We start from the raw sequence: 25,225 nt of genomic DNA, 5'->3' as shown, positions 1-25,225 counted from the left end.
GAAATGAAAGTTGGGTGGCATCATTTCATGTTTTTTCTCTAATATTTCTTAGCACGGATAGATCAGCCCAAATCATGCATCTAAAATACATCAGAAGTTTGTGACTTGTCCCACACTTGGTTCCTTAGGATATCTCCAAAAGGCTTCTTACTCTACCACTTAAAGAAAAACAAAGCCCTTTCTCTGTAATTGTCACCATCGAGCTCAGCTGCTGTCTTTCTAACTCAATCCAGGCGATGCTTAATTTGACTTGGAACAATGGACCCAAATCGTAGGAATGCAGTATATATAATGCCTATTTGGAGTTTGAAACTGCAGATCAAAAATTGATGAAGCAACTTTTTCTTACATTAAATGATTTTCCTTTGTTTTCTCAGGGTGCCAGTAAAACATTTATTTTCTGCCTAATACATTCTGTGCATGAATGTGCATGTCAGTCTGTGATAATAATTACATGTGTGTGTCCACGTGCAGCCATCCACAGGGAAAGGGGGCGGGTTCCAATCCTAACCCAATCAAATCAGTCAGATGCTTTAAAATCATTAGGTAATGGCTCTTGCTGTTGGCAAGCAGCCAGAGTATTTGCTGAGCTTTTTTTTCACTTTTTTTTTTGAATACCACACGTTTTAGTTTCAAAAAATAATTGTCAAAAATGCTAGGAAAAGGAAAATTAAATATGGATTAAAACACAAACCGATTGCACTTCAGTTGCACATTTTTTCCCACACTCGACAGAAAGCACTAGGCGTGCACAGCGAGCCTGTACATTCACCAACTCACTCTACCTATGTCTTCTGCATGAAGACTTACTGTGTCCTAGATGCTGGCAGGGAGACACCACTGAGTGAGACCCAGCTCTTCTGGAAGGAGAGAGGGACCGTAGGTTATAACTGGAAGCAAGACCAGATGGGGGGCAATGCCAGGGATTGTCAACTTCAGTCCACGCACCCCACTGCCATTCATCAGCCTGGACATAGGTAACCAGTTGGTCACTGCCTTCCTGAAATGCTCTGCACCAACCGGTGGGCTATCCTGACCGTAATAGGCCTCCCTTTCTGTGGGTGGAGTATTGGGCAGATGTGGTCCCACACCAGGGCGGGACAGCCCAGGTCTGTCCCTTTGCAGCTTGGAGAGTGGAGGGCAGACTGGATTTCCACCCTGAATCACCCCACCCGCCTCCCAGGTGTCCTCTGCGGACCTGTACAATGAATCAAATTAATGGGAAAAAAGAGTGGCATTCTTCTCTAGTTTCCTTTGGGTTGGACATAGCCCCCCGGGAACCATTCCTCTCCCAGGCTAATACTGAGCAGTGGGTACAGCCAACCTTTGAACAACGTGGGTTTGAACTGCTCAGGCCACTTATATCAAGATTTTTAAAAATACGTATATTGGGGATTTTTTTGGAGATTTGCAGCAATTTGAAAAACTTACAGACAAACCTTATGATTTTCTTCATAACATTTTCTTTTCTCTAGCTTACTTTATTGTAAGAATACAGTATATAATACATATAACATACAAAATATGTGTTAATTGACTGTTATCAGTAAGGCTTCTGGACAACGGTAGGCTATTAGTACTTTTAGGAGAGTCAAAACTTATATGTGGATTTTTGACTGCAGAGGGGGGTCAGCATCCCCCACCGCTGCCTTGTTCCAGGGTCAACGGTAGCCCTGGAAAGCCTCTAGGGCCTAACGTACTCCTATTAGTGGTAAGGAGGCCCTTAGCATCTCTTCCTGAACTTTCCCTAAGGAAGTTGGTAACCATGATTCTCCACTTGCTTGGGATTTTTTAAAAAAGAAGGAAAAGATTAGAATAAATGACTCAGGTTCTCAATTTTACACCTAAATTTTGCTACACCAAAATTTCACCAGCTCTATCACTTTGACATTATTTTATGCCTCTTTAAGCCTCAGTTTTCCCATCTGTAAAGTGGGGCTATTAATAGTACTTCATAGGTTTGGGGTAAGGGTAAAGTATCGTAAAACATGCATTTTAAGCACAATATTAAGGTGCAGGAAATGTAGATGGTGCCATTCGTTGTTATTACTTATCTGAGGTCACTTTTTGACTTTTTTCTACTCAGATACCATTTCTTGAGGCCTCCTACTTTTCCTGTATTACTACTACGTTTCTCTGGGCCCCCAATAGCTGTGCCCAATTCCTTGCTTAAAGATTCATTGTAGGTGCTAAGATTGTTAAGGAAGGGTCCCTCGTTTTTACAGATTTAAAAGCTGAAATAGTTTTAAGTCATCGTAATGACAACTGAAGTCACATGGCAAGTCAGGGACAAATTCAGATTTTGTTGTTGTATTTTAAGTACCTCTTTGCAGGTGCCTGTTCTCACTACATTTTTTTATATCCCCCTCCCCCCCAGAGAGAGAAGAGACAAAGAATAAATGTGTTATCCCAGCTGGCAGCAGGTGTCATTTTGTTTGATTTGCAGACCTTTCAAAGAAACAAAAGGTCTTTTCTGTTCTTTTACAATATATGCTCTCTTTAAAGGCACTCAAATGAGGGGGGTCGGGGGAAGCACACACTGGACAGGATTTCAGGTTCTAACGGACAGAAACTGGGCTCTCAGTTACTGATTTCCCTCTTCCCAAGGAAAACCACATGCCATTGAAAACATTCTTTTCTAAATAGCATTTAAATTTTTATGATTGTTTCCTCTTGAAATATATATATAACTGGGGTATTCTCAGCAAATTAGTATGTTTGTAGTAGGATTGAAAACTTTTAAAAGCCAGTTAAGGTCTCTTCTATAAAGTCAACAAAGAGACTCTCTGTATACATAACAATAATTTACAGCATGTTTGCTTGCTGCAGCTATTTTTAAATGACTCCCACTTACTAACCCCAAATAGTTACCATTGGGGTTCAAAAGTCATATACCTTCTATCTAGTCACATAAGAGTGCAGGGATGTATTTAACTTAAATGCTAAAGTTCTATTCGGGAGTCCCTGAGGGTTCGTAATAAAAATCAATATAGCTAACATTCTGTTGTTTACTATATGCAAGACACTAGGCTAGCCACTCATTCATAATGTCACTTAACCTTCCCAACAGCCAAATGAGGTTGGTATCACCTTTATCCCCATTTTACAGATGAGGAAACAGTCTTACTGAGGTTCATAGCTTGCCCTGGGCTCAGCGCTAGTGCAGCTGGTGCCGGGTGGGACCCTGGGGCCTGTCTTGGGCAGCTTTGTGCTCATCAGTTCCCAGGTGCCAGCAGCCCCCAGGTCACCCACTACCATCGACATTGGGGGGGGGGGGGGCGGGCAGAAAGGTAGGCATGGGCATTAGTTGTTGTTTTCAGATGTAATAATTGTTTCAAGGTAAAACCTTTGGGTCCGATTTCACCTGGAATCCACACTTTCAAATTATAGGTACTAAAGCAAAATTAGCTCATAAACTCTTGTTTGTATGGAAACAAAAAAGAACCCTATCTGGTGAGAGATGTCAGGAGAATAAAGTGCTGCGAGTGGACTTGGAAACCCTGAGGGTGCCGGGTGGGGGGCACGCCTGCCTGTCATGTGCATGTGAGGACTCGGAAAAGCTCTTTACACTGATAGTGTCTTAGGGCATTTCAGGACAGTCTGGAAAGTTCTCTTTGGTGTCGGATTTTTTAAATTCTTAGTCTTAAAAGTATATTCTTTCCCTCCTCCATTTCTCAAGTGAATTGTTAGTCTAAGAAGTCCCATTTGTGTATTGATTTGAGGGGAAAGCGTTGACCAACAATTTTTATGTTAAAGTTATTAATATGGTTTATTATTGCCTTTGGAAAACATTCGTCATAAATGAGGGTAAAGGCTTCTGTGGTTTAAGAGATGGTTGGCCAGATCCCCCTCCGCAAACATGGCCTGTCATAATTGAACTACTCTTATTTGATTCCGATGTCAAGCTAAATGATAATGAGAAGCAAAGGTAACCGAAATCAGGACACCCGATATCAAGATTTCATGAAGTAAAAAGCCATTGTGCAGCAAGGAACATAATGCTTTTGCTTTTTATCCTTTCAGTACAAATGAAATAAGCTTTATTGGGCTCGGTGCTTCTTAGAAATGAAAGGTTTGGGAACCAGATCCACTGTGGAGCCTGACGTTGGGTAAATGAGCCGACAGAGCAGTTGGTACCGGCCCACTTGGCAGCCCACGTCAGGGCTGGTGTGCCCCTCAACATGACAGCATTTCTGGGAGGGAGCCGCACAGAGTGTGCATTCCCCTGCCCATGAAAGAAGTGGGAGAAAAAGCCCAAGCCAGTGTCCTGTTGTCAGCTTTCCTACTGCGAGAGGCTGGCGGATGGGGCTTTTAAAACAACGTCAGTGCAGCGAGATCTGGGGTGCAGCTTGGCTCCCTGCAGCATCCTGCAGCTGTGTGTGTCAGGGCAGACACAAGGGGAAGCGCTCCCTCGGGCATTTCTGCACCCAGGATCCGCACCAGCCGGGAAATTCCGCCTGCAGCCCAGTCGGGGCCCAGGGACTTGAGGCTCAGGTTGAGGCTGTGGGCAGGGGCCGGGCGGGGCTGCGCTCCCAGCCCATCTCTCCCCTGCGGCGGCTTGGGCGGGGCCGGGGCGGCCCGTGGCTGTGTGCTGTGTCGGGTTGGCCGGCCACGGACCCTCCCTCCCAGGGGAAAGGGTCACGGTGCAGTTGGGGACCTCCTGGGGACCGTACCTGGCTGGGGCAGAGCCTGTGGGCGGCAGCAGCAGGCGTTTCTGGTTATGGCAGCTTAGAAATGAAAGCAGCAGCCACCGCCTCTGTGGGCTGCAAGATCAGCGCCCAGCAAATAAGAAGCCAGTGCTGGACCCGGAGGAGGAGGAGCACCGAGCATCTCTGTCCTCCTCCGTGTCCCTCAAATGAGGACTCCGGCCAGCACAGAGACAGCTCCACAGAGCCTTCCTGGGCGCGCGCACCCCTGCTGACATCACGAGGCTGTGACAGGCACGTCTCCGGCGGTACCTGCGCCTTCCGCGGCTGCGGCCCGGCCCCGAGCCCCTTTGTACGCGGGCGACATGGCCAGCCAGCAGGACTCCGGTTTCTTCGAGATCAGCATCAAATACTTACTGAAATCCTGGAGTAACAGTGAGTAGCAGAAAACAGCCTTGTGTGTGTGTGTGTGTTTGCTGGGTGTTGCGCAAGGTTCGAGAAATAAAATCTCAACTGGACGCCTATGCGTGTGAGCCAACGAAGTTTTTTTTTTTTTTTTTCTTCCATCTGCCATGAAAATCAAAATGTCAGTGACTGAACTAGCTTTCCTTAAGTGTAGAGGCTGCAGTGGAATTGCAGTAGGTTTTGTTGGATTAAATTTTCAAGTGCCATGGCCCTTCCTGGTGTGGCGGAGTGTGGGATGGGGCACTGGGGCTGCATTTCCTGCCTCGGTATTTATTTGATTTGTTCAGGCTTTATCTAAATACTCTGTGAACTGTGGTTTAATCAGAGGGGTGTGGCAGGGTTTCAGAGGACCTCCTAATTGTTTTAGTGGGGTATTGTCTATAAAAGAAAAGTGTTCAATGGCCCAGAACCTAAGATGCATCTCTTTTGAACACGGAGGCATTTGCACATTTATTTGATCTGTCCGTCGTCTGTGTGGATGGTGTTCAGAACATTATTTATTTGAATTTTTTAAATCCAGATGTTTGTTGTAGCCCAAATAATGTGCTTTTCGGAAATGTAAACAAGCTAGGTTCTGACCCTAATCAGTTATTAGGATATCAGAATATTCTGGCTCCTGAAGTTCCGTCTCTGACCTACTTAAAGATTTGAGCAATAATATATTTCAAAAAGACAACCTCTAAGCCTTCGTGGATCTGGAATCACATTAAAATGAGGCCTCATGGGATCAGTGATGCCTTGTGTGTTCAGAACAGTTTAAAAACAAAGTCTTCTCTATTTCAACAACGGCCTTTGTACTTGCTCCGGCTAAAAGACCGGCAGGTATTACAGCTCATTCGTTGTTGGAAATTTTTTTAAAATTTCCCAAAGAAGAAAATGTGATGTTATATCAGGTGCATACTAATTAACCTACCTGTGCACAGAGCTGCGATTAATTATCGCCTCCACAAATGACCTGTGGCCAAGATTGTTCTCCTGTAAACAAAACCTGTGCAGGAGAACCTGGGCCATAATTGCATCGAGAAAACAGCCGAAGCACCTTTAGGCTTCAGGTATGCAGGGATATGCATCTCTCAGTGCGAGCCACAGAAACCATTTTCCCTAGGTTGCTGTGCACCACTCAATGCACCGTGGGGCTCGGGGAGCTGTTTTCTACAAGTGGGAAGCAGTACTCGCCCAGACAGCGTCCCTTTATGTGTTGTGCCACAACTCATTCATCTGGGACTCACCGAGGGCACCATCCTTCACACTCCAGGACGCCTCTTCCTTTGTCTCCACCTTCTGATTAACGAAATGAATTTGACATACAGGGCTCTTGATGGAACAGTTTTCCAGTAACTGGGAAGGCTTCCTGGGAGTCTGACAGCAGCATGTGGTTTTCAGTCATCATTTTGGGGACTCCAAGGCCAGATTTGTTTTCTTCCATCTGTTTTTGTCATTGTTTCATTAGATAGGAAATTACGCTGTGATAATATCGAGGCCAGTAAGATGTCTTTTAAAGTTGTTCTCCGCTTGTCTATTTTCAAATTAGTCTAAACAAGGTATATATTCTCTCCAGCCTTCCTAACTTCTCCCCAGTCCCCCACACTCACATCAGGAAATGGCTCAGAATGACTGTTCATTTCTACTCGGAGAGTATCTGTGACACAATTTTGAATCCTTTCAACGTATTCAGCTAATATTTATTGAACACCTACTATGTGCCAGACTATGGGCTACAAAGGTGAATAGGCCATGGTACTGGCCTTCGATCTTCATTTCTTTACTGCAGAAGAGTGAACTTGGTGGTTCTCTGGCTTTCCTTTGGGGGTCAGAATGTTTTTCAGTCCTGTCTTGAAAGAGGAAGAGGAAATATACTTTATGCTTAGTCTTCCTGAAGCTTATTGCAACATTAACCTGCTTATAGTCTAGCATAGCTCTCAGTTTTACATATTTCAGTAGCAAAGAGAAAAAAAATTGTGTGGAAGACAAAGTCGAAAACAGAAGCCATAGTGCTTTAAGCTGCTCAGGGTAACAGGGCTGGGAGGGTGCCCACCAGGGAGGTCACTGGTTGGCCCAGCCTCAGGCGGGAGAGACGAGGATGCCGCCCACATAGCTGAATGGAGAACCAGACCCCTCAGTTGCAGAGTAACGCTTATTTATAAAAGTGCAACAGTTAAAAAGCAATAAAATAAATTCTGTAGCTATGGCTGGCTGCTCTGCCAGGTGGTAGTAAGAGGAAGGATGATTCCATGAGCATTTCCAGGTTTACGTTTCCACTTGTTTGTTGTTAAATGGCACATCATGAGGAAAATGTAATTTTATGTATATTTGTCTCCTCTGAAGAATTAATGGGCCAATTAAATCAGTCATTGCCTGGTGAGATGTGTTAGCCTTTGCTTCCCTGTTCATTCTGACACTGTCTCCTTCACTGGCCGGCTCGCTGTAATGGAGTTGGGAATTCAAATGGCCTGGAGGTCTGGGAATAGAATGTCCTTTGGCACCCTGGCCGCAGAGGCTTTCCTCATCCTGTTGCTCCTCCCCCAGTCTGGTCCAGGCCTTCAGTGCTGCTCCCAGCTGCTGCCCTGGTGTCCCCCGTGACCTGGAACACTCCGGTGGTTACCTAATGCTCCACCTGCCACGGAGCAGCCTGGAGAGGCTTCTGCCAAAGATGCCGCGGCAGCTCCTCCCACACCCGAGTGTCCATGACCCCAACTCAGACTCTGCCGTGTTTTCCTTCTGCTCCCACCACATTTAACCTGCGCACCCCTCTGCAGCTCACTTCCTTGCTCCCGGGTCCCTGCCCCCACACATCAGCCCCAGGGACCTGGCACACCCTCACCCAGAGCACACGCCACAGGACGCAAACGGCTCCATTCAGACCTGCAGTACCTGCTCCTGTATGGCCTGGGACAGGCCATGAACCACTCTGCCTCCGTGTTCTCTTCTGTAAGACGGAGGCAAAACTAACAGGAGGAAATGAGCACACTTTCTAGCACCCTGTAAATGCTCCTTCAATGTTACCGTGTCATCAGTGCAGCTTGGGGCTCTCTTCTAACCCACTTAGAAGCAGACTTATCGTGTTTTCCATCAGCACCGATTCTCGGGGGTCGTTCTGTGTGCAGGCATCTCTTCCCACTCCCCCGCGGAGGCAACTGCATGCATACACTCGTAGGATGGAATTCATTGATTGCTTTGGGCCTTCTTTTCCCTAGATTTACCTTTTAACTTGCCTCCCATTTCCAGCTTAGCAACCACGTATTAGAATATTCCCAACTTCCATAAGAACCTACATTCCAGCAGTATGGGATGACCTGTGGCTGTTCTCAGAGGCGGAAAGTCACCTGGGCCTCTCAGGTTTGCTGTAGAAGAAGCTCAGAGCAGATGGTTCCAAGCCATTTCCTGGGAAAGGAGGCCTTGGTGTGTGTCGTTGTGCAGAGCTGGAGTGTGTCGTTGTGCAGAGCTGGAGTGTGTTGTTGTGCAGAGCTGGAGTGTGTCGTTGTGCAGAGCTGGAGTGTGTCGTTGTGCAGAGCTGGAGTGTGTCGTTGTGCAGAGCTGGTGTGTGTCATTGTGCAGAGCTGGTGTGTGTCGTTGTGCAGAGCTGGTGTGTGGGCTGACCCACCATCTGAAAGCTCTGACTGGTTTTCCTTGTGTTACATCCACCCCACGATGTGCAGTGAACACAGGGTCCAGTGAGCAAAGGTACGGTCAGATCCATTCAACGTCTTCATGTTTCCAGGATAGTGTGTGTCCTTCCTGTACCTTTCGGTGAATTTCCTCCCCTGTGGAGGGAAACTTTTGAATGCCTGTTAACTATTTCAGATAAGGAGAATTTCATAGACAAACTGCCTGGGGAACAGAACAAGTTCTTTGTTTGTTTTGGAAGGAGCTGGTGTGCCTTGAAAAATGTCTAATGTCAGAGATAAACGTGCATTGGTTTGCACAATCGGGTGTGGCGTTTTTCAGATAGTTAAGTTGTGGTGGTAATGACACTATTTCTGTCCAACCTAGAAATGCTGGCTGGTATAGGGTTAGCTTTGGGGATCAATCATGTGCCAGCCAGGATCAGAAGCAGCTCCGATTGGCTGCTGAGCAGTAGTCATTGATCCTCATTTATGTCACCCGCGGACCACGGAGACTCCATGAGAAAGGCTAAGAAAACCTGCAGCTGTACGTTTTAGCTCTTTATAGAGTTGGTGTAAAGAAATAGAAAACTAAAGAGGTTGAACCAAGTGCCTAAAGCCAGCAAAGCAGCGCCCACTCAGTCTCTGACGGCAGGAAGCAGACCCACCTTGCCGGTGCTCAGCTACCCCGGCTCCTGGAGCCATTGTTGCTGCTGCCGCGGTTGTTCAGCCCTGCGAGGAGCGGAACGCAGATCAGCAGCCACGCCAAAGGGTCTGCCCTGTGCTTATGATGGGGACTCCTTAGAGGGTTTTGTTTGTTTGTCTGGCCTTTTTTTGTTTGGTTAGTTGGTTGGTGAAAACGCATGAATAATCCTAGAGTGACAATACTGCCACATTGGCTGAGGGCCCACTCTGTGTCAAATGCTATGCCTGAGAATTTATACGGAGGGCAACCATGTCAGTATTTGTCCAAACTGGGCCACGGTTGAAAGTGCAAGTTAATAATTATGCTCGGACACTAGGCATGAACTGGTACTTCCCCGGGCCAAGGAGGCATGTGGTCATGTGATCACTGCTTGTTATCGTCACTCTTTCCAGTAACGCTGCAAGGTTACCTGTTATCCACATTTTACAGATAGGAAAAAAGAAAAATGAGAATTGGAAAAGTGTTTTGCTCATAGCCAGGATGCTAGTAAGTGCCCTGAAGCCCACCCCCAATCCAGTTGATAATCTCATTTTTTTAATCACCTGTAGGATGATCAAAGGGTCAAGAACACTTTGGGCAACTTAGTGCTTCATAGGTAATTTCATTCCTGTTGGCTGATGCCCCTGTCAGTTCTCAGCCTCCTCCCTCCCTGGACACCTCTGATGGTGTTCTCTCTCTCTCTCTCTCACACACACACACACACACACACACAAAGGATTATAGTAAAAAGGTACATTTCTTCTGTTAGGAGTGTTTATGGTGATTTGCCCCCATTTTTAAAAGTCTATGTAAATACAAAAACTAAATGGCTCTAGTAAGTAAAAGTGTATTAATGACCTTTACTTCTTTTAGAATTGTTGTTTGCTTTGTTGCTGAGGTTTCTCTGATACGTTGTATTCTTTTCAGGAAACTGTAACAAACCCCTGATTCTCTTTAGCCCTGAGAACAGGGAGAATATTTCCAGTGATCGTGGAAATCTGTCTATAACTCAGGTGTCTCATTGTACCCGGTATCTCCGGTCTCCGCCACCATAAAACTCCACAGACTGGCAGCACAAAAGGATTTATTTCCAACGTCCTTGCCTACTTTTGCACACTGCTCGGTGACATCACCAAGAACTGAAGTGTCAGAGCCGCAGTAGGCCAAGGGGAGCACTGACCAGACAATGTTACAATCTGGGAGCAGCCCAGGGTATTTGAGACAATTGCCAGTATTTCGATGTATCAACTGATATAAAATGCAAATATTCTCTTTATTTGAAAGATGTCTGTTCCGAAAGGTTTTAATACCCATGACTCATTGTTCACTTTAGGGTACAGTTGAAGGAATTCAATGGGCTACATGGGTCCTGATCAGCATATTGGTGATAGAGATGTGTTGTGAGCCTTTTGTGATGATGCAGAATGAGCTGGGCGCCGACATGAGTCTGGGCTGATGAGATGACATTTGACTGTGTTGGGGCTGTTCTGTCGATTGACAGCCCCACATATAAACTTTTTGTGCAGGTTCTTGGCCAGGACTAAGCCTTAAATTTATTTAGTGCCTTGTAGTTTACTCAGTGCCTTCAAACACATGACCTCATTTGGTGAATGAGATGCATTCATTGTGAATAAAACAGCTTCTTAAACGTCCCTGGTTTCGGATGATAAGGTTTAATTCTCCCCAAGTTCAGCTTCTGTGGTATAACAGCCCCATCGAGCGTCAGGTAGGTATTTTGTGAGGTTTCAGATCAAATTCAAATGAACAAATAATAATCCTAGTCCATGGTCTTTTCTTTGAATAGGACTTTTTAAAATGCAGGACACCTTGGCATTTATCACCTAAGATGTGCAGCGGGACATCTATCCAAAAATCATATGGATAAGATTTTCTGAATTTATTTGTACTCGAGCATGCCTTAATCCTCTTTTGTAAACACTTAAACATTTCTCATTTTCTAAGATGCTGTGCCTTGTGGGAGTCACCCACTGTTTGCATGCCCCCCAGTATGGAAGGCTCAGCAGGCACCCCCTTCCTGCAAAGCAGAGTGGCATTTGTGGAAAAGATCCCACACAACTTTGTCCCATCGTTTTGCTTACCGACCCTCTCTTTCAATGGATGCCATTCATCACATTCGTGGAAATATTGCCCCATCGTAGAGCTGTTGGCTACCTGACCGAGAGAACGCGCTCTCTTTGAGCAAAAAAGTTGTAGCTCTTAAGCTTGGAGGAGCGATGAGAATAGTATTTTCCATAAAAACGTCTTAGTTATTCTTGCGTTACACTAAAAACTTTCAATCTTAATGTCTGCTTTTCTTGGTTATTGCTCCAAAGTGCTTGATACTCCACAGAGCCAGAGAAGAGAGGCCAGCCCTCTTCAGGACTTCTTCCCTGAGCCTCTGTACTGTGCACGAACTAGACTAGGCTCGCTGCTTGGGGAGCGTCGGTCTGGCTGAGTCAGACCGGGCTCCGGCTCCGCCCATCAAGGACCTCACAGCCTCCCCTGCCTCCCTTTAGAGCCGGAATTCAGGAACATTCATGCAGGAGTTCCCGGGACAGAGAGAGTCCAGGAGAGTAGCCAGTGGTGCAGAAGAGACAGCGTGTGCCCTGCAGAATTCTATGTGTTTGACAGGCTATTGGCTTTGACTTTATGGATTTGTACTTTCCCTGCATCAGAGAAGGACTGGGGGCCTGGTGTTTGCAGGCCAAGTCCTGTATGAACATTTTAGAATATTCCCCCCTAGCAGGATGGCTGCCAGAGAGGAGGAAATGTAAATTATTCACCCTGACACACTTGACTACATGTCAGGATTTGGGGCAGCAAGCATTTCAGACAGGCTTTCTTTACATCAGAGAGATGGAAAGAAGAGTTGCCACGTTTCCCAGAATTTTGACCTAGGACAAATTTAAAGTCAGTCATCCTTCATTTTAAATGGTCCTCTCACTCTTCAGATTATCTGGGGATTAAAGAGAAGGGTGTGTGTGTGTGTGTGTTTGTGTGTGTGTGTGTGTTTATATATTTCTATAAGTTAAATTTAGTCATGTAGCTCACCTATATTCTGATAAAAGTTTAATCATGTAGCTCACCTATATTCTGAAAGAAGTTTAATCATGTAGCTCACCTATACTCTGATACACATTTTTCTTCTCTTGCACAGAAGAGACAAGCACAAGCATTGGAGAGTTAGTCACTCAGAACTCCAGATGCTCACCAGTGACAGTTTATATTCTGCCAGCATATCAGACTCTGATGAGTCTGATTTTGGTTTAATTCCTTCCCACTGTTTAGTCATTTGATGAGCTGCAGATGGAAATTGAAGCCAAAGCCATAAAATTTCAGCTAATACTTTTTATGCTGCTGTAAGAATTTGTTGTCATGTCAATTTAAGGGAGTTGAAATCTTTTTCGAGAAGGCATTCATATCTACATTAAGTGCTTTTATCAACTCTAATTTGATATACGGCTCTGACTGCCTCTGCTGTTTTAATCAATTGCTAAGTACAAAGTAGTTTCGTGGTAGAAGACAGCTTTGAAATTTCCAGAATTTCTCTGCTACTGCCACACACAAAACATTATGGAAATATACAGTTAAATTGCCATTAAAGATTTTTTTCTTATGCTTAGGAACACTAGGCTGACTTCTTTGAGTTTAGCCTTAATAAGGTAAATATGTATTTTGGCAGCCATGAAAAGGATAGGGTATTAAATTAACTAGGGCAATACTTTAGTAAAATTCCATTTGAACGTTATATTTATGTGGGAAGGATTAAGCAAATCAATAAAATGCTTCACTTGTGCACATACAAGATTAGGATTTTCTTCCCTGTTTTTTTCTGTTAGTCTGCTGTGTGTGACCCTTGTTTGTCTCCTTCCCTCACTTCCTTATAGGAAAGGAACAAACCTGACACTTTGTCTCTAGCTATCTTATGTGAAGGGTTTTGAATACATCCACTGAAAAATGAGGTTTATATAAACATCACAATACTTGTCAGTTACTTCTCCCACACCATTAAAGCCAGACTGAAGCAGGCTGAGTTATTGAACTTGACTGATAAACAGAGACTGGACCTCTGACTTTCTAAGCGTGGTCAGTTTCTTGGACTAGCTCGCTTTTCAGTAATCTGAAGAAGAAAAAGTTGTCACACTACACAGCCGATTGGGTTCTATCGTTTTTTACAGTAAAGTGACTGTGTGTCTAACTCAGTGAAGGTGAACAGAGTTGTCTGATCTGACGTGCTGACATTCTTGATCTGAAGATGGGTTTTGCGTCTGCACAGGGAGATACGGTGTTTATGGAAATTCCTGGCATTCTGGAGGTTTTTATAACATATGGTCAGGCAGGCAGAGGATACTGTCCTAGGTTTTGGTGGATCTGTTTCCGTTAAGCCATGTCGAAATACAGACGGGAATAAGGATGTAAGATGCTATAAAAATAAAACAACAATCTGAAACATTTTTGGTTGGTGACACCATTCACCTTTTCTGACTGCCTGCAGCAGCGTAGAAGGTTTTGTGACAGCTTTGAAGAATTTTAAAACTGTAAGAGTCACTCAGGTGAATAGATTGCCTGTGACTTCAGCAAATTATAAGAAGTTAGTTTAAAATTTACCAGTAAGAGTACCAATTAGAAGACATATTGCAGTTTTTCTTTTTAAAACAAATCTGCTTTTGTACTTTTAGTTTTTGAAAATGTGTTTTAACGGAATCTCCCCTAAAAACAAGGCATTGCAGTTGAGTGACAAACAGGCTTAGCTGTAGATTGCTTGCACTATTTCAGCTCCTCACATAGAATCTACTTTTCTTAGGAGAATTTTATCTTCCTAGGGGAGTTCAGAGGGAATCCAAGCCCTGTGCTGTCCCACTCTGGGTGTCCCATTTCTCTTCCCTCGTTTGAGGGTGGCCCTGAAGCATGTGCTCCTCTGCTCTTCCACGTCTGAGTGCAAGGTACCCTGTCCTCTTTCTTTTATTTGACTGACTGCAATTGCAAGCAAATAGGAAAATGAGAGACATTTTAGCCTTGCCTTGTGTTTTTGCACCCCGTTTACTGGCAGACCCCCAGTCCTTATCATTATGGGAAAGCTAATCCTTTATGCCCGTGGAGATACCAGTTTTGATGGTGTTTGAAAAGCTGGCCCATTTTCAACTAAAAGAAAATAAAACCACTTTTTTCAAACTAACAATTTTAAATGCTTGAAGATCAAAATTATGAATGAGAATGAAGATTCTACCACATCATAAATATCTAAAAATCTGTTTTACCTTAGCTTCTTTGCTTGTTAACCATTTTATTAGCCACTTCAATGCTTATTACCATTTTCTTAGAGGGGCAAATTATCTTTTGCAATTAGTCAACTGCTTTACTTTAAAAAATGAAACCAAAAAAAAAAAAAATGAAACCAATGTGAATTGGAAAGGCTTCAGTAGGATGCTGAAGGTCACCGACTTTCATTTCTAACTCCTAATTGCCTCTTGTCACTGATCATGATACCGTAACACGCCCTGCTCACAGGTACAATGGAATGCTGAATACACAGAACTCATTTTTGCCATCTAGTGCTTTGAAATGTGTGTCATTTCAGGATACCTCTGCTAGAAATAGTAGAATAACTTCATAATGGCAGAAAGAATAAAGACCTTTAATGAGCTTGCCTTACCCACAGCCTGGAGATGGGTGGTTGCAGGTGGTTTAGAAGCTCAGGGACCCAGACCATCCTATCTCCATCTAGATTGTCACCACATGATCACAAGGTGGCCACTTCAATTCCAAACATCTTTGCTTAGCTTACGAGTCAGGTCCACCTCCTGTAGGACAACACACTTCTACCTGCTACCTGAACAAAATAGACATTCTTTTACCAAGGTCTGAGAAGCAGAGGCAGCTAATAGGAACCACCTTAAAATATCAGCTGTATGGTAGTAGATGAATCCTTTCTCTGGTCGTCACCATGACCCTGTTTTACCATCATTAGTGTCGGAGCCAGAAATCACACCTAGACTCTAGGATAAACGGCAAACTAGGCTACCTGTCATCATCGTTCCTAAGATACAGATACTGATTAACAGCAGATGAGATTGGTGAACCTGGGGTCAGAGCAGAAGTATATGGGCTTATTGAGAACTGCTATTAGATTAAAATCGACAAATACAGTATGTATTCATTTGAATGTCATCCAACAGTAGTAGATGAATTATCCTTAACTTTGTCGTTACTAAGAAGATGACAAAATGTTTTCCTGTTTTCAGACATTTCCATTTATGTAGAAATATCAGTATTTTCCAATGAAGGTTAGGTGTCAATCTTATGGTTGAGATTTAAGTATTTGAAAGGGCTTTATTAGGTACCATCCTCCCTTAAGCTACACCTTGCAGTGGCCTAAGAAGCCGAGCTAGTGTTTATGAGGGAATACTGTTTCAGCCACTGTGCTAAGCACTGTCTCATTTAGACTTCATCAAATCCTACTGAAATAAATACCATTTCATGGATGAAAACCCAAAACAAGCAAACACATAAGTAGACATCCCCTAGGGAAATACATCTTCCCATTTGCGTCTGGCCTCGGGGTCTCTCTTCTGGCTGGTGGCCCAGCAGGAGCCCTTCCCAGCCCCTCCTCCCGTGTCTTCACCCTAATGGCTGAAAGAGGCAGGTGCTGGCTTTTCCAGCCTTCAGTGAAAGCTTGCAATGGCAATTCAGTTGCTGGGGTAACTCCTAGGGTGTATTTTTCTTCCTGAGAACAGAAGAAATGCATCTTTGGGCCCTCTGATTGACCTGCTGCTTCCTGCTTTGGGACACAGTTTGTGTAGACAGCAGAAGAAAATTTAGTTCTAATACCCTGAAATGACTGTCAGCTGAGCAGGAGCCAAGTTCCTGCTCTGGAGGAGAGGCTTGCCTAGCTGGTGCAAGAGACCTACGTAAATCAGTAATTGCAACAAAACATGACCAGTGACCCACCCCATCAAAGGCGAATTGTGTACAGGAGGAAGACTGCCATAGTTTGTACATAAATATCACTCATTGACCACTAAGGCCAGACTTCCCTTTATTTCCCTGTGTGGCTGAGAGTCATCTCCCAAGCTGACTCTCGTCTCCCAGCCGTGTGAAGCTGTGACTTCATCTCTCGCCTCCAGGTCCGTCACTGCTCAGCTTTCTCATCATAAATGCCGAAGATCACTCTCCATCAGTCCCAGGCAAGAAATGAGAGTCCTTTTCAACCTTCTTTGTTGTTTAGTCACAACATTGCTAAAGCATGTTGTGCTTTCCTTTCCAAATGACATCTCCCACACCTGGGTCTCGATCACCGTCCCCTCTGTGAGGGCCTGATTACAGACCTACATCACATCCGGTCTGGAACATTCAAACCTCATCCTTACTGGCCTCTCTGCGGCCACCCCCTTTCAGGACTATCTGGTCCTTGCCACAGCTCTGAGCACCTTCACTTGTGCCCTCATAACCGTGGGCTGGTGCAGAGAAGGATGTTTCTATACACGGATTGCATGACAAGTGCTTTTGATGTGCATGGCCACAAACATGCTGACTAGTTAACATGTTGTCATGAAACGAAAGGCGTCATCTGAATGCATTTATTGGCCACGTGTGTCCAAAGCATTTGTTTTGGTAGGTTTAAGAGCTCTATGGAACGCAGAATTGGACTCAGCCCGTGACTCACGGTCTGGAATCACGGCCATGGCTGGGGGTTGGGTGGGAGCATTATTGTCATGCTAGAAATAAATGCACTTTATGTAAAAGGAAAAAACATATGCTACTCTATACACTTCCATGCCGCTGAGCTGTAAAGAGCCTAGGATGGATGGGCCGGGTATAGAAATTAAGAAAAAGCTTGCCTAAAGTTAAATCAAAGACCAAAAGTTAAGTATAATGAGCTGATTAGTATATTTAATGAGTCTAGACAGAGGACCTAACTCCCCGCGAAGTATACACACTTCACTGATGGAAGACCCACTCAACAATTCTCAAGTGTCTTTAACATACAAAGTGACAGTCATCATACTGGCCCAGTGAGCTCATTTAGTATCATGTTGTTCTGCCAGACGAGGCCTTTGTTTTAGGGAGTGACTAAGAGACTGTCACTTCTTGGGCCAGGAGAATGAAAATGCTCTCCACGCTCTGGGAAAAGGAGAGAGATAAATTGTCGATACTGTTCCTAGGATGACCGTCCCTCCCCACTTCAGTCCCATCTGATTGGCCTCTGTTTCATATTGAAAGCTGATGATTCGGCTGCTTTTATTCAGCTCAGTGTTTTCATGAAGTTTTTGCTATTGACCCACACAACAGAGAGAAGGTTAGAATGTTCCTTGTGGACAGTGTTAAATTCATGCCAAACACCTACCCATGCCTGATGGTACAGGGCTGGCAGAGTCATGTGGGCTCAGAGTTTGAGTCCATGTGTCCGTCTCCCCCACTTTGAGTGGAAAGTTAACCAAGCCCAGAAGATCACCCCATTTCTGTTTTTTGCTTTTATTTTTTTCTTGATGGAAACAGAAGTGAATCCCAGTCTTCACTGAGCCCTTTTGCAGAGGGAAGTGATGCAACACCGGTCACATGGCACAGAGGAGCCAGGCCTGTTATGCAAGCCGCTCTTCCTTGTGTTCTCGGTAAGGAGAGGCTTAGTGCCCACCCCGGAAGCAGCACCGACCTGTGGTTCTCAGATTTGGATCCTTCTGCACAGGAGGAGCCATGATATCTTACTTTGTGTTTCTCTCTGTTTTATTCTCATGCCTTCTTGACCGCTGGATTCATTCATTGTGATTGGAATACAAACTATGGGGAAAATTTACTTAAGCTTCTTCAATTTACATTTTCCATAAGATTTGGCAGAGTTATGGATACGTACTTTGCCTCAGCCACTTAGTGACTTGCCATGTGACCTTGAGCAAGGTACTTCAACTCTGATTCTGTAAGAAGGTATTAATATTTGTCATACATATCTTTATAAGTAAACAATATGAATGTATGTATGTATACCTACCCATAGAGCCATAACAATTAAGTTAATGTTTATAAAATATTATAAAATGTGTAGTATACAGCCTCACTCATGGTAATCGCTTGATAAATGGTAGCCATTATTATTATTAATTTACAGATTTAATGGTTGTCTAAATTCCTCTGTGAGTTAATGGTTTTATGATGTCTATCCATTACCAAGACTATATGACCAGGAATAGAAGAGTCTTGGAGTCTCTTTGTGACAGTATTTGTCACAAAACTTGGTGATCTGAACTTCACCACTCCCTACAGGGGCCATTTTGGTAAAGAGGTGTGTTTCTGGAACTTCAGAAAATGAACCACCTGAAGGTGTGCGAGGAAAAATACCTTCCTTTCAAATCCAGAGTTGTGTAAGTGACTGATAATACAGCAGGGTATCAGGATATGCTGCAGTGGCAGTGTTTTCGGCAAGTGTCACATGAATTAAACCTGAAGCATGTTTTTCCTGGACATGAGCCAAACTTCTCTAGTGTCACCTTCAGGGTGCAGTCTTCTCTGACCCCCCAGAGATGTGTTTTTGGTTTTTAATCAGTGAACACTGTCAAAGATTGCTGTCTGTAAAAATGTTTAACTTATTCCTATATTTGTTTAAATGTCATTTAAGATATATAGATCTAATTTAACTACTTTTAAACCTTCCAGCCACTTTTGCCAAATTGGAAGGAAACCATTCTCAGTGAAACTACTGAGCTAATTCTTTATTGATCAAGATCTTTTTTCCATGGGAGGGTTGCTGCTGTTTTCATATTTGCAGAAACTAAATGCTTAACTAGAAAAAAAAGTTCTGAACCCAAACATGTTTTCATGGTGATTAAGGTGGATATACTCCTGAATCAGTGTCAGGAAGTTCTGAGAATAAATCACCAGCACCCCCTTCCCTTCTTACAAATTACCAGATGCCTAGTGGTAGGGCACCCAGGGAGTGCGAGGACACCGTGTGTCAGGAGGCTTAGCACCCGCCCTCTGTGGGCTTTCCACTCAGACGGCCGGCTTTGCTGAAAGGGGTGACGCAGAGAATGAAAATGCTGATGAAATACACATTCTACCTGTGCCAAGCATTGTGCTCGGACACAAGTAATCATCCAGAGGAGGAAGTGATTCACCATTTTATGGGAGGGCAGAGGCTGAGGAAGAGTTCCAAGAGGCTGTGACATTTGAACTTGAGGAATGCTACAGAGAAGAGGGGAGAGGGCAAAGGGAAGAGCATTTGAGCAAATGCAGGTTGGTGTGAGAGGGCCTGGTTCTGGGAGCGACAGCTGCATCCCAGGGTCGCTGAAGGAGAGTGACAGATGGTGTGCACAGCAAGTAGGGTCAGATTATAAGGAGCATCAAAGGACCTGCTGGAGGATCCGGGCATTCCCCTGAAAGCATAGGGCAGGCCCCAGGGGTCGGTAAGCAGGGAGCAACATGGTCAGAGCCCAGCCAATTCCTGGGGTCTTGGCTGAAAATGGAGAATCACTGTGAGAATAACCCAGCAAAGAGGTGGCAAGGACTCAAGGATGGTGGTAACAGAAGTGTTGGAGAGGAGGGAACAGGTTGAAACGTCAGGTCTCAGGTAGAATTGCCAAGGTTTCATATCTTTCCCAGATCCAGCCTGTGTTTCATTTCAGTGCATAATAAAAGCATATTTGATTATGTAGCTCATGCAAGTTTCTTTTAAAAGAAGACAGAAGCACTTGCCCGAGGAACAACAATATTTTGAAATTATACATTGAATAGAAGCTGTGCTCTTTAAATAGAATAATTGTGTTGAGGCTCAAAGGTGATGGTGGGCTTACCTCTTGACAATACTCACTGGGTTTATGGCACCAAAATACCACGGAGGCCTTTGCAGCTGCTGTGTGCAGCCTCTGTTGAATGTATTTCATGGTCATTCTCAGGTTATATAGATTGACAGAGGTTTTGTTTCATTTTATTTTTCAATAAAATGTAAAACTTAGATGACCAAATGACCTTAAATTATTTAAATAGACAAATACGCATCTAATGAATGCTATCTAGCCCACTGGAATACCTTGGGATAGATTCGGGCTGTCAGTTCATCTATGTTATTGGACCAATTTTTACATATGGAAGTCTCCCAGGAGAGTATATTGTAATTTTCATGGGAAGCTGATGTATCATGAAGGGTCCCCAAGATACCGCTTCCTAAGAAACAAGGTGCCAGATGGTCTCTGTTAGCCTTTTTACTCCTAGCCATACATGGTTTGGTCCTGCTGTGACAGACAGGTATTATCAGGTGTTTCACTTTCCTTTCTACCTTCTGGGGAGAGCAGTGTGCTTTCTGGGGCCATGGACACGTGCATGAACCCTCCAGGAGAAAGTTTCTCCTAGTCTTAGGTGACTCAATAATGACATGTTTTTGTGTTTTTATGCCAGTTTAAACTCCATCCTATTAGACTAGTTGAATCAGATGTTCCCAGTGCCTCCTAACCTACCCTTACTTGAGGAAACTTCTGGAAGTTGTATTAACTTTATGGACTGCCAGGGCATGGCAGTAACTTCTCCAGAGTGCCACCGAGTGCTCTCCTAACAGTAAGTAATGGCAGGTGGTATGTCATTATGTAAGAAAGAAAGGCAGACATACCTACCTTGTAATAAAACAACAGGCTGTGAACCTTACACCTACACTGTGTAAGGTTTGCTACACATTCTAAATTCTTTGGATGAATATTGCAAAATAAATGATCTTCTAATTAATTTATAATTCTGTGTCTACCACATACGGTATTTCAGGAAGACATGCCAGCATGTGAACAAACTCTTAAAAAGTGACTTCATGAGGGTTATTCAAATAGATGGACTTAGAACGATACAGTTGAGAAGAGATAATAACTCAAACTGGGAGCTGATGCAGTAAGAAAACGCCATTCATATAGATACATATTTAAATATTTCATCCTTCCGATTTGGGGGCTCAAGACGATTGCACCCCAGAATGTAACCAAGTGAGCAAAATAACCCTTTCCCTTTTATTCGGTTAAGGGAGATTTTGTGGTACAAATAGGGTTTTGAAAAGGTCCTTGAAAGAGAAGGTGTGTTGGCAGGACTGGGAGGAAAAGGCACCTCAAGTACGTAGTTGGAGGGGAAGAAGCAGAGGAACGGAGTGGGGTGGTCGCTAACCAGAGGAGGTGGGAGGGAACTCTCTCCCGGATTGAGAAAGAAGCCCACCAAAAATTAATCCACTAGGTTAGCGTTCTGCTTAAATATCGGGCCTATTTTCCCCAGCGTTCAAGTTTATTAACCCTCTGAGAACAGTAAACTATGTGCACCCGATGAAAACCATCGTGCTGTGGAGATGGTGTAAATCACCAAGTGGTGTGCCTCTCGCAGGCCTCATTTAGGAATTCATGCATTTTCATACAGCCTTACCAGCTTCCTCCCCGCATAGATGTGGTTTTACAAAAATGAAAGATTTAAGCAATCAACAAATATTCATTAAGAACCCACGGTGTGCAAAACACTGCAGGAGAAGCCAGGGGAGATGTGACAAATGAGTGCGTAATCTTGCGTACCAAGGCCAACTTAGGCCTTAGGGAGGGCTGAGGTTTACAACTCTGTTCCCTCGTCAGTTTTATATTTGGGGGTTTATGTGGATTTGGGTGTCATGGGTAATCATTTCATATGCGATATCTTTCTTTCATAGTGTTTTTGCTTCTCAGCTTCTAGGAAGCAGTCTGGTCCAGGAGGAAGCGTAGAGATTTCTGAGAGGACTGTGTGATCTTGAGCAAGTGACTTTTTCTCAGTTGTCAAGTGGGGATGGAAGTAACTAACTACCTTGCAGTCTCACCCAGCCTGACACTTTTTGAAGTGATTAATAGATGTTTGCTTATTGAATCAAGAAATCAATATTTTTATCACTTATTTGTGAATCTATAGGATTACAGGAATTTACTAATTCACAAGTATGCAACATTGTGGCTTTCCATGTTTATTCACAAAAATTGTCTCGCATGTGTCTCAGTTTCATAAAACAGTCATTGGTCAGGACAAAAGCATATACAAGGGAAATATAATGCAAGACATGCAATTTTAAGCTTTCTAGTAGTTACATTAAACAGTTCAAACACATCTGAAATTAATTTTAATAAAGTAGTTTACCTAATTCAATATATCTAAAATATTTTCACTTTGACATATAATCAGCCTGAAAAATTAATGAAATATTTTACATTCTTATTTGGGGGGGAATAATTCATCAAAAATACTTGATCTATATTTAGATTTCATAAAATTTAATTTAAAAAGTAATTTCACATATGCACGTTGTTCCAAACATACTTAAAATGTTTCCAGTAACTGAGGCTGTTTTAAGGTTGAAAAAAAAGAAAACAAACAAACAAACAAAATGAAGTAAGGACAGCATATGCAAACCCCAAGGTTTTTTTGTGTACTCCCGATTCTTCTTTATTGTTTGAGTTGTAAGTGTGAGATTACCAGCTCGATAGCTCTGTTCAAGACGGTAACTATTTTTAACTCCTTTGCAGTCCCCTGTCTGGGGAGACAGTTTACAGGATACTCAATTATCATTTATTATTAAATATTCCCAGAGGCCATCAGCAGCTTCCACACCTGGCTGCACAAGAGACTCAGTTATGGAGTCTTTAAAAAAGACAGATTCTAGACTCACCAAAGGTTCAGATTCTGTAGGTCTACTGGAGGCTCTGAACTCTGTACTTTTTATAGAGCTCCTCAGCTTTGGGTAAATTCTGAGCTTTGTCAGGACCCTACCCCCAAAATAAATGAGTTGAACTCAAGAAACAGGATTAATGCAATAGTCCTCCAAAATAATATAATTAAAAGACTGTAGGCGAGGGAAAGATGGAGTAGAGGATTACACTTGTACAACTAGGGATTATTTATAAGCTGTTTGATGGAAATCATCAGCGAAAACTTTTTGGAGGAAAAGCATTTAGAGAATTTCTAATACACGTAAATGCTTTCACTTCTCATGGTCAAGTAATCCCTTCTGATTTCCCTCTCCAAGGTTGCGTTAAGTGCACCTGGTCATTTACAGGAGCATGGCTGGTACTTGACGGTTAAAGTGAGCTTCTGTACCAAGAATCGCTGCACCCCTATTGATACAACACTGCTTCAACCAGGGCTTGGTTCCAGAGGTGCGCTGTGCTAAAACAAGCCAGCATTTTCCCAGACGTCTTCCTGGTAAACACCTGCAGGTTGCATTTCTTTGTTGCCTATGTCTTCAGGTGCTGATATGCTTGGCAAATGCCACTGCAACTAGAAGCCTGTCTGGTAGGCATTATTTCCGGGCACAATGACACATTGTGTTTTATGGGTTCTCTGCCTTTGGCATGTTCTCCACAGGGAAGAGGCAAGACTGCGGTGATGTTTGCTTGTGTTGTACTTAGTTTGGTTCCTTCCTGAACACAGCCTCAGAGGCTCTTTGTCTCTGAAAGATTTGTTAATACAAGTGAATGAAAATATGTTATATCATGGAAAAATAGTGAAAAGATGTAAAACTTTTCACACTGGGATCTACCGTTGACGGCCATATTTCTGTGATAATATCTTGACACTTGTATTTACTAAAATTCAAGAAAAACTTAGTATGCGCATGATTATGCAAATAAAATGTAGCCATTTTATTGCTGAAATATTTCATTAACTGCATCACAAACTGGTTCTAAAGTCTCAGTGAGAAATGTTGGACTTATATGACCAATGATGAAAAAAATAAGAATCACCATCAGCTTAAGTTTCTTATCACTGTAGCATTTTGAATGATACAGTGTGATCATTTTACATGCTGATTTTTTCTTCAAGCTGGAACAATGTCTTGAGTTGGTGTCTAAAGGATATTTCCTGTTTTCCATAATATAATCAAGTAGATTAACTGTACATTAAGGAAGGTGCATAGAAACTAGTAGGCTACATTTAACGAGAGTGGTTATGTCATCTAACCTTCATCGTAATAGAGCAGCTATCAGTCAGCCAGTAGCCTGAGAACAATCTTGAAGCAGTGAGATAAACTAAACACACAGGAACTTTCTTGAACTTCTAAGCTTGTAAAAGTAGAAGCATCACATTTGGACTCTGATTTGCAGTCATGAGTCCAAATATTTGCAATCGTGCCACCAGGCCACACAAAGAAAGGGAATTTTTATGAATCTTAGATTTACTGTTAAAGAAATTTTTTTAAAAAGCATCAACTTTAAAGTCAGTATTCAATTCATATTTGAGGGTACTATCAATTAAACATGCCAGCATTCCAGTTTATTTCATTTATTAAATTTAGATTACATTGATATCATTTAAAAGGATGACATTTATTTAGCATCATCGTCAGGGAACAAATGATCTCTGGGTAAATTTCTCCTGATCATGAAGCTTAACCCTTGAAATGTCAAAACATTTCAGTACCATATTTTGCCATGTATAATGCGCACCCATGTTTTTGGCCCAAATTTTCAGGGGAAAAATCGTTTGTTTTAATTTTTTAATTCAAATTTTTGTTTACATTTAGGTACTTGTTTTTTGTATTACAAAGGAATTTTAGCATTTTTATCATATTATGGTACAAGAAATTTATATAACAAATACTTACAAAATGCAAGAACAGATACTAGGTGCAAGAAATTTTATGTACCGTTAACAAATTTACGATATTTACGCATCATAGAAGGTCAAGAACTCTTCCCCGTTGCAAGTTCGTCATAAATTCAACAAAACCGATGATCATATTCCAGGGCATTATTTTGCATACAGATATCGTTATTGATTTCTAGAGTTACACTTTTAACTCATAAGCCATAAATAAAAGAATTAAAAACATTTATCTAGGTATGGAATCAGTACTACCATGC

General features: G+C 43.0%; 1 protein-coding gene across 4 annotated transcripts in view; it reads left to right on the top strand.

Moving 5' to 3' along the window:
- The window catches only part of FRY (FRY microtubule binding protein), a 433,975-nt gene that overhangs the window by 189,799 nt on the left and 218,951 nt on the right, over nt 1–25,225 (top strand). Inside the window, exon 1 of one of the 4 annotated variants that reach the window (XM_019749609.3) lies at nt 4,364–5,081. The exons of 2 other annotated variants lie outside the window; for them this stretch is intronic. In XM_019749609.3, coding sequence (XP_019605168.2) covers nt 5,012–5,081 — 70 coding nt within the window. In that variant the 5' untranslated portion in view covers nt 4,364–5,011. Of the gene's footprint in view, nt 1–4,363; nt 5,082–25,225 lie in introns of those variants that run through there. One more of the 4 variants, XM_074330085.2, reaches the window with a different exon arrangement.

The sequence above is a fragment of the Rhinolophus sinicus genome, chromosome 16 (assembly GCF_057876585.1).
Source record: "Rhinolophus sinicus isolate RSI-liver-muscle chromosome 16, RSI-T2T, whole genome shotgun sequence".
NCBI classification, from domain to species: domain Eukaryota; kingdom Metazoa; phylum Chordata; class Mammalia; order Chiroptera; family Rhinolophidae; genus Rhinolophus; species Rhinolophus sinicus.
Note: the sequence above shows the minus strand (reverse complement) of the source record. Positions and strands in the feature narration are given on the sequence as shown.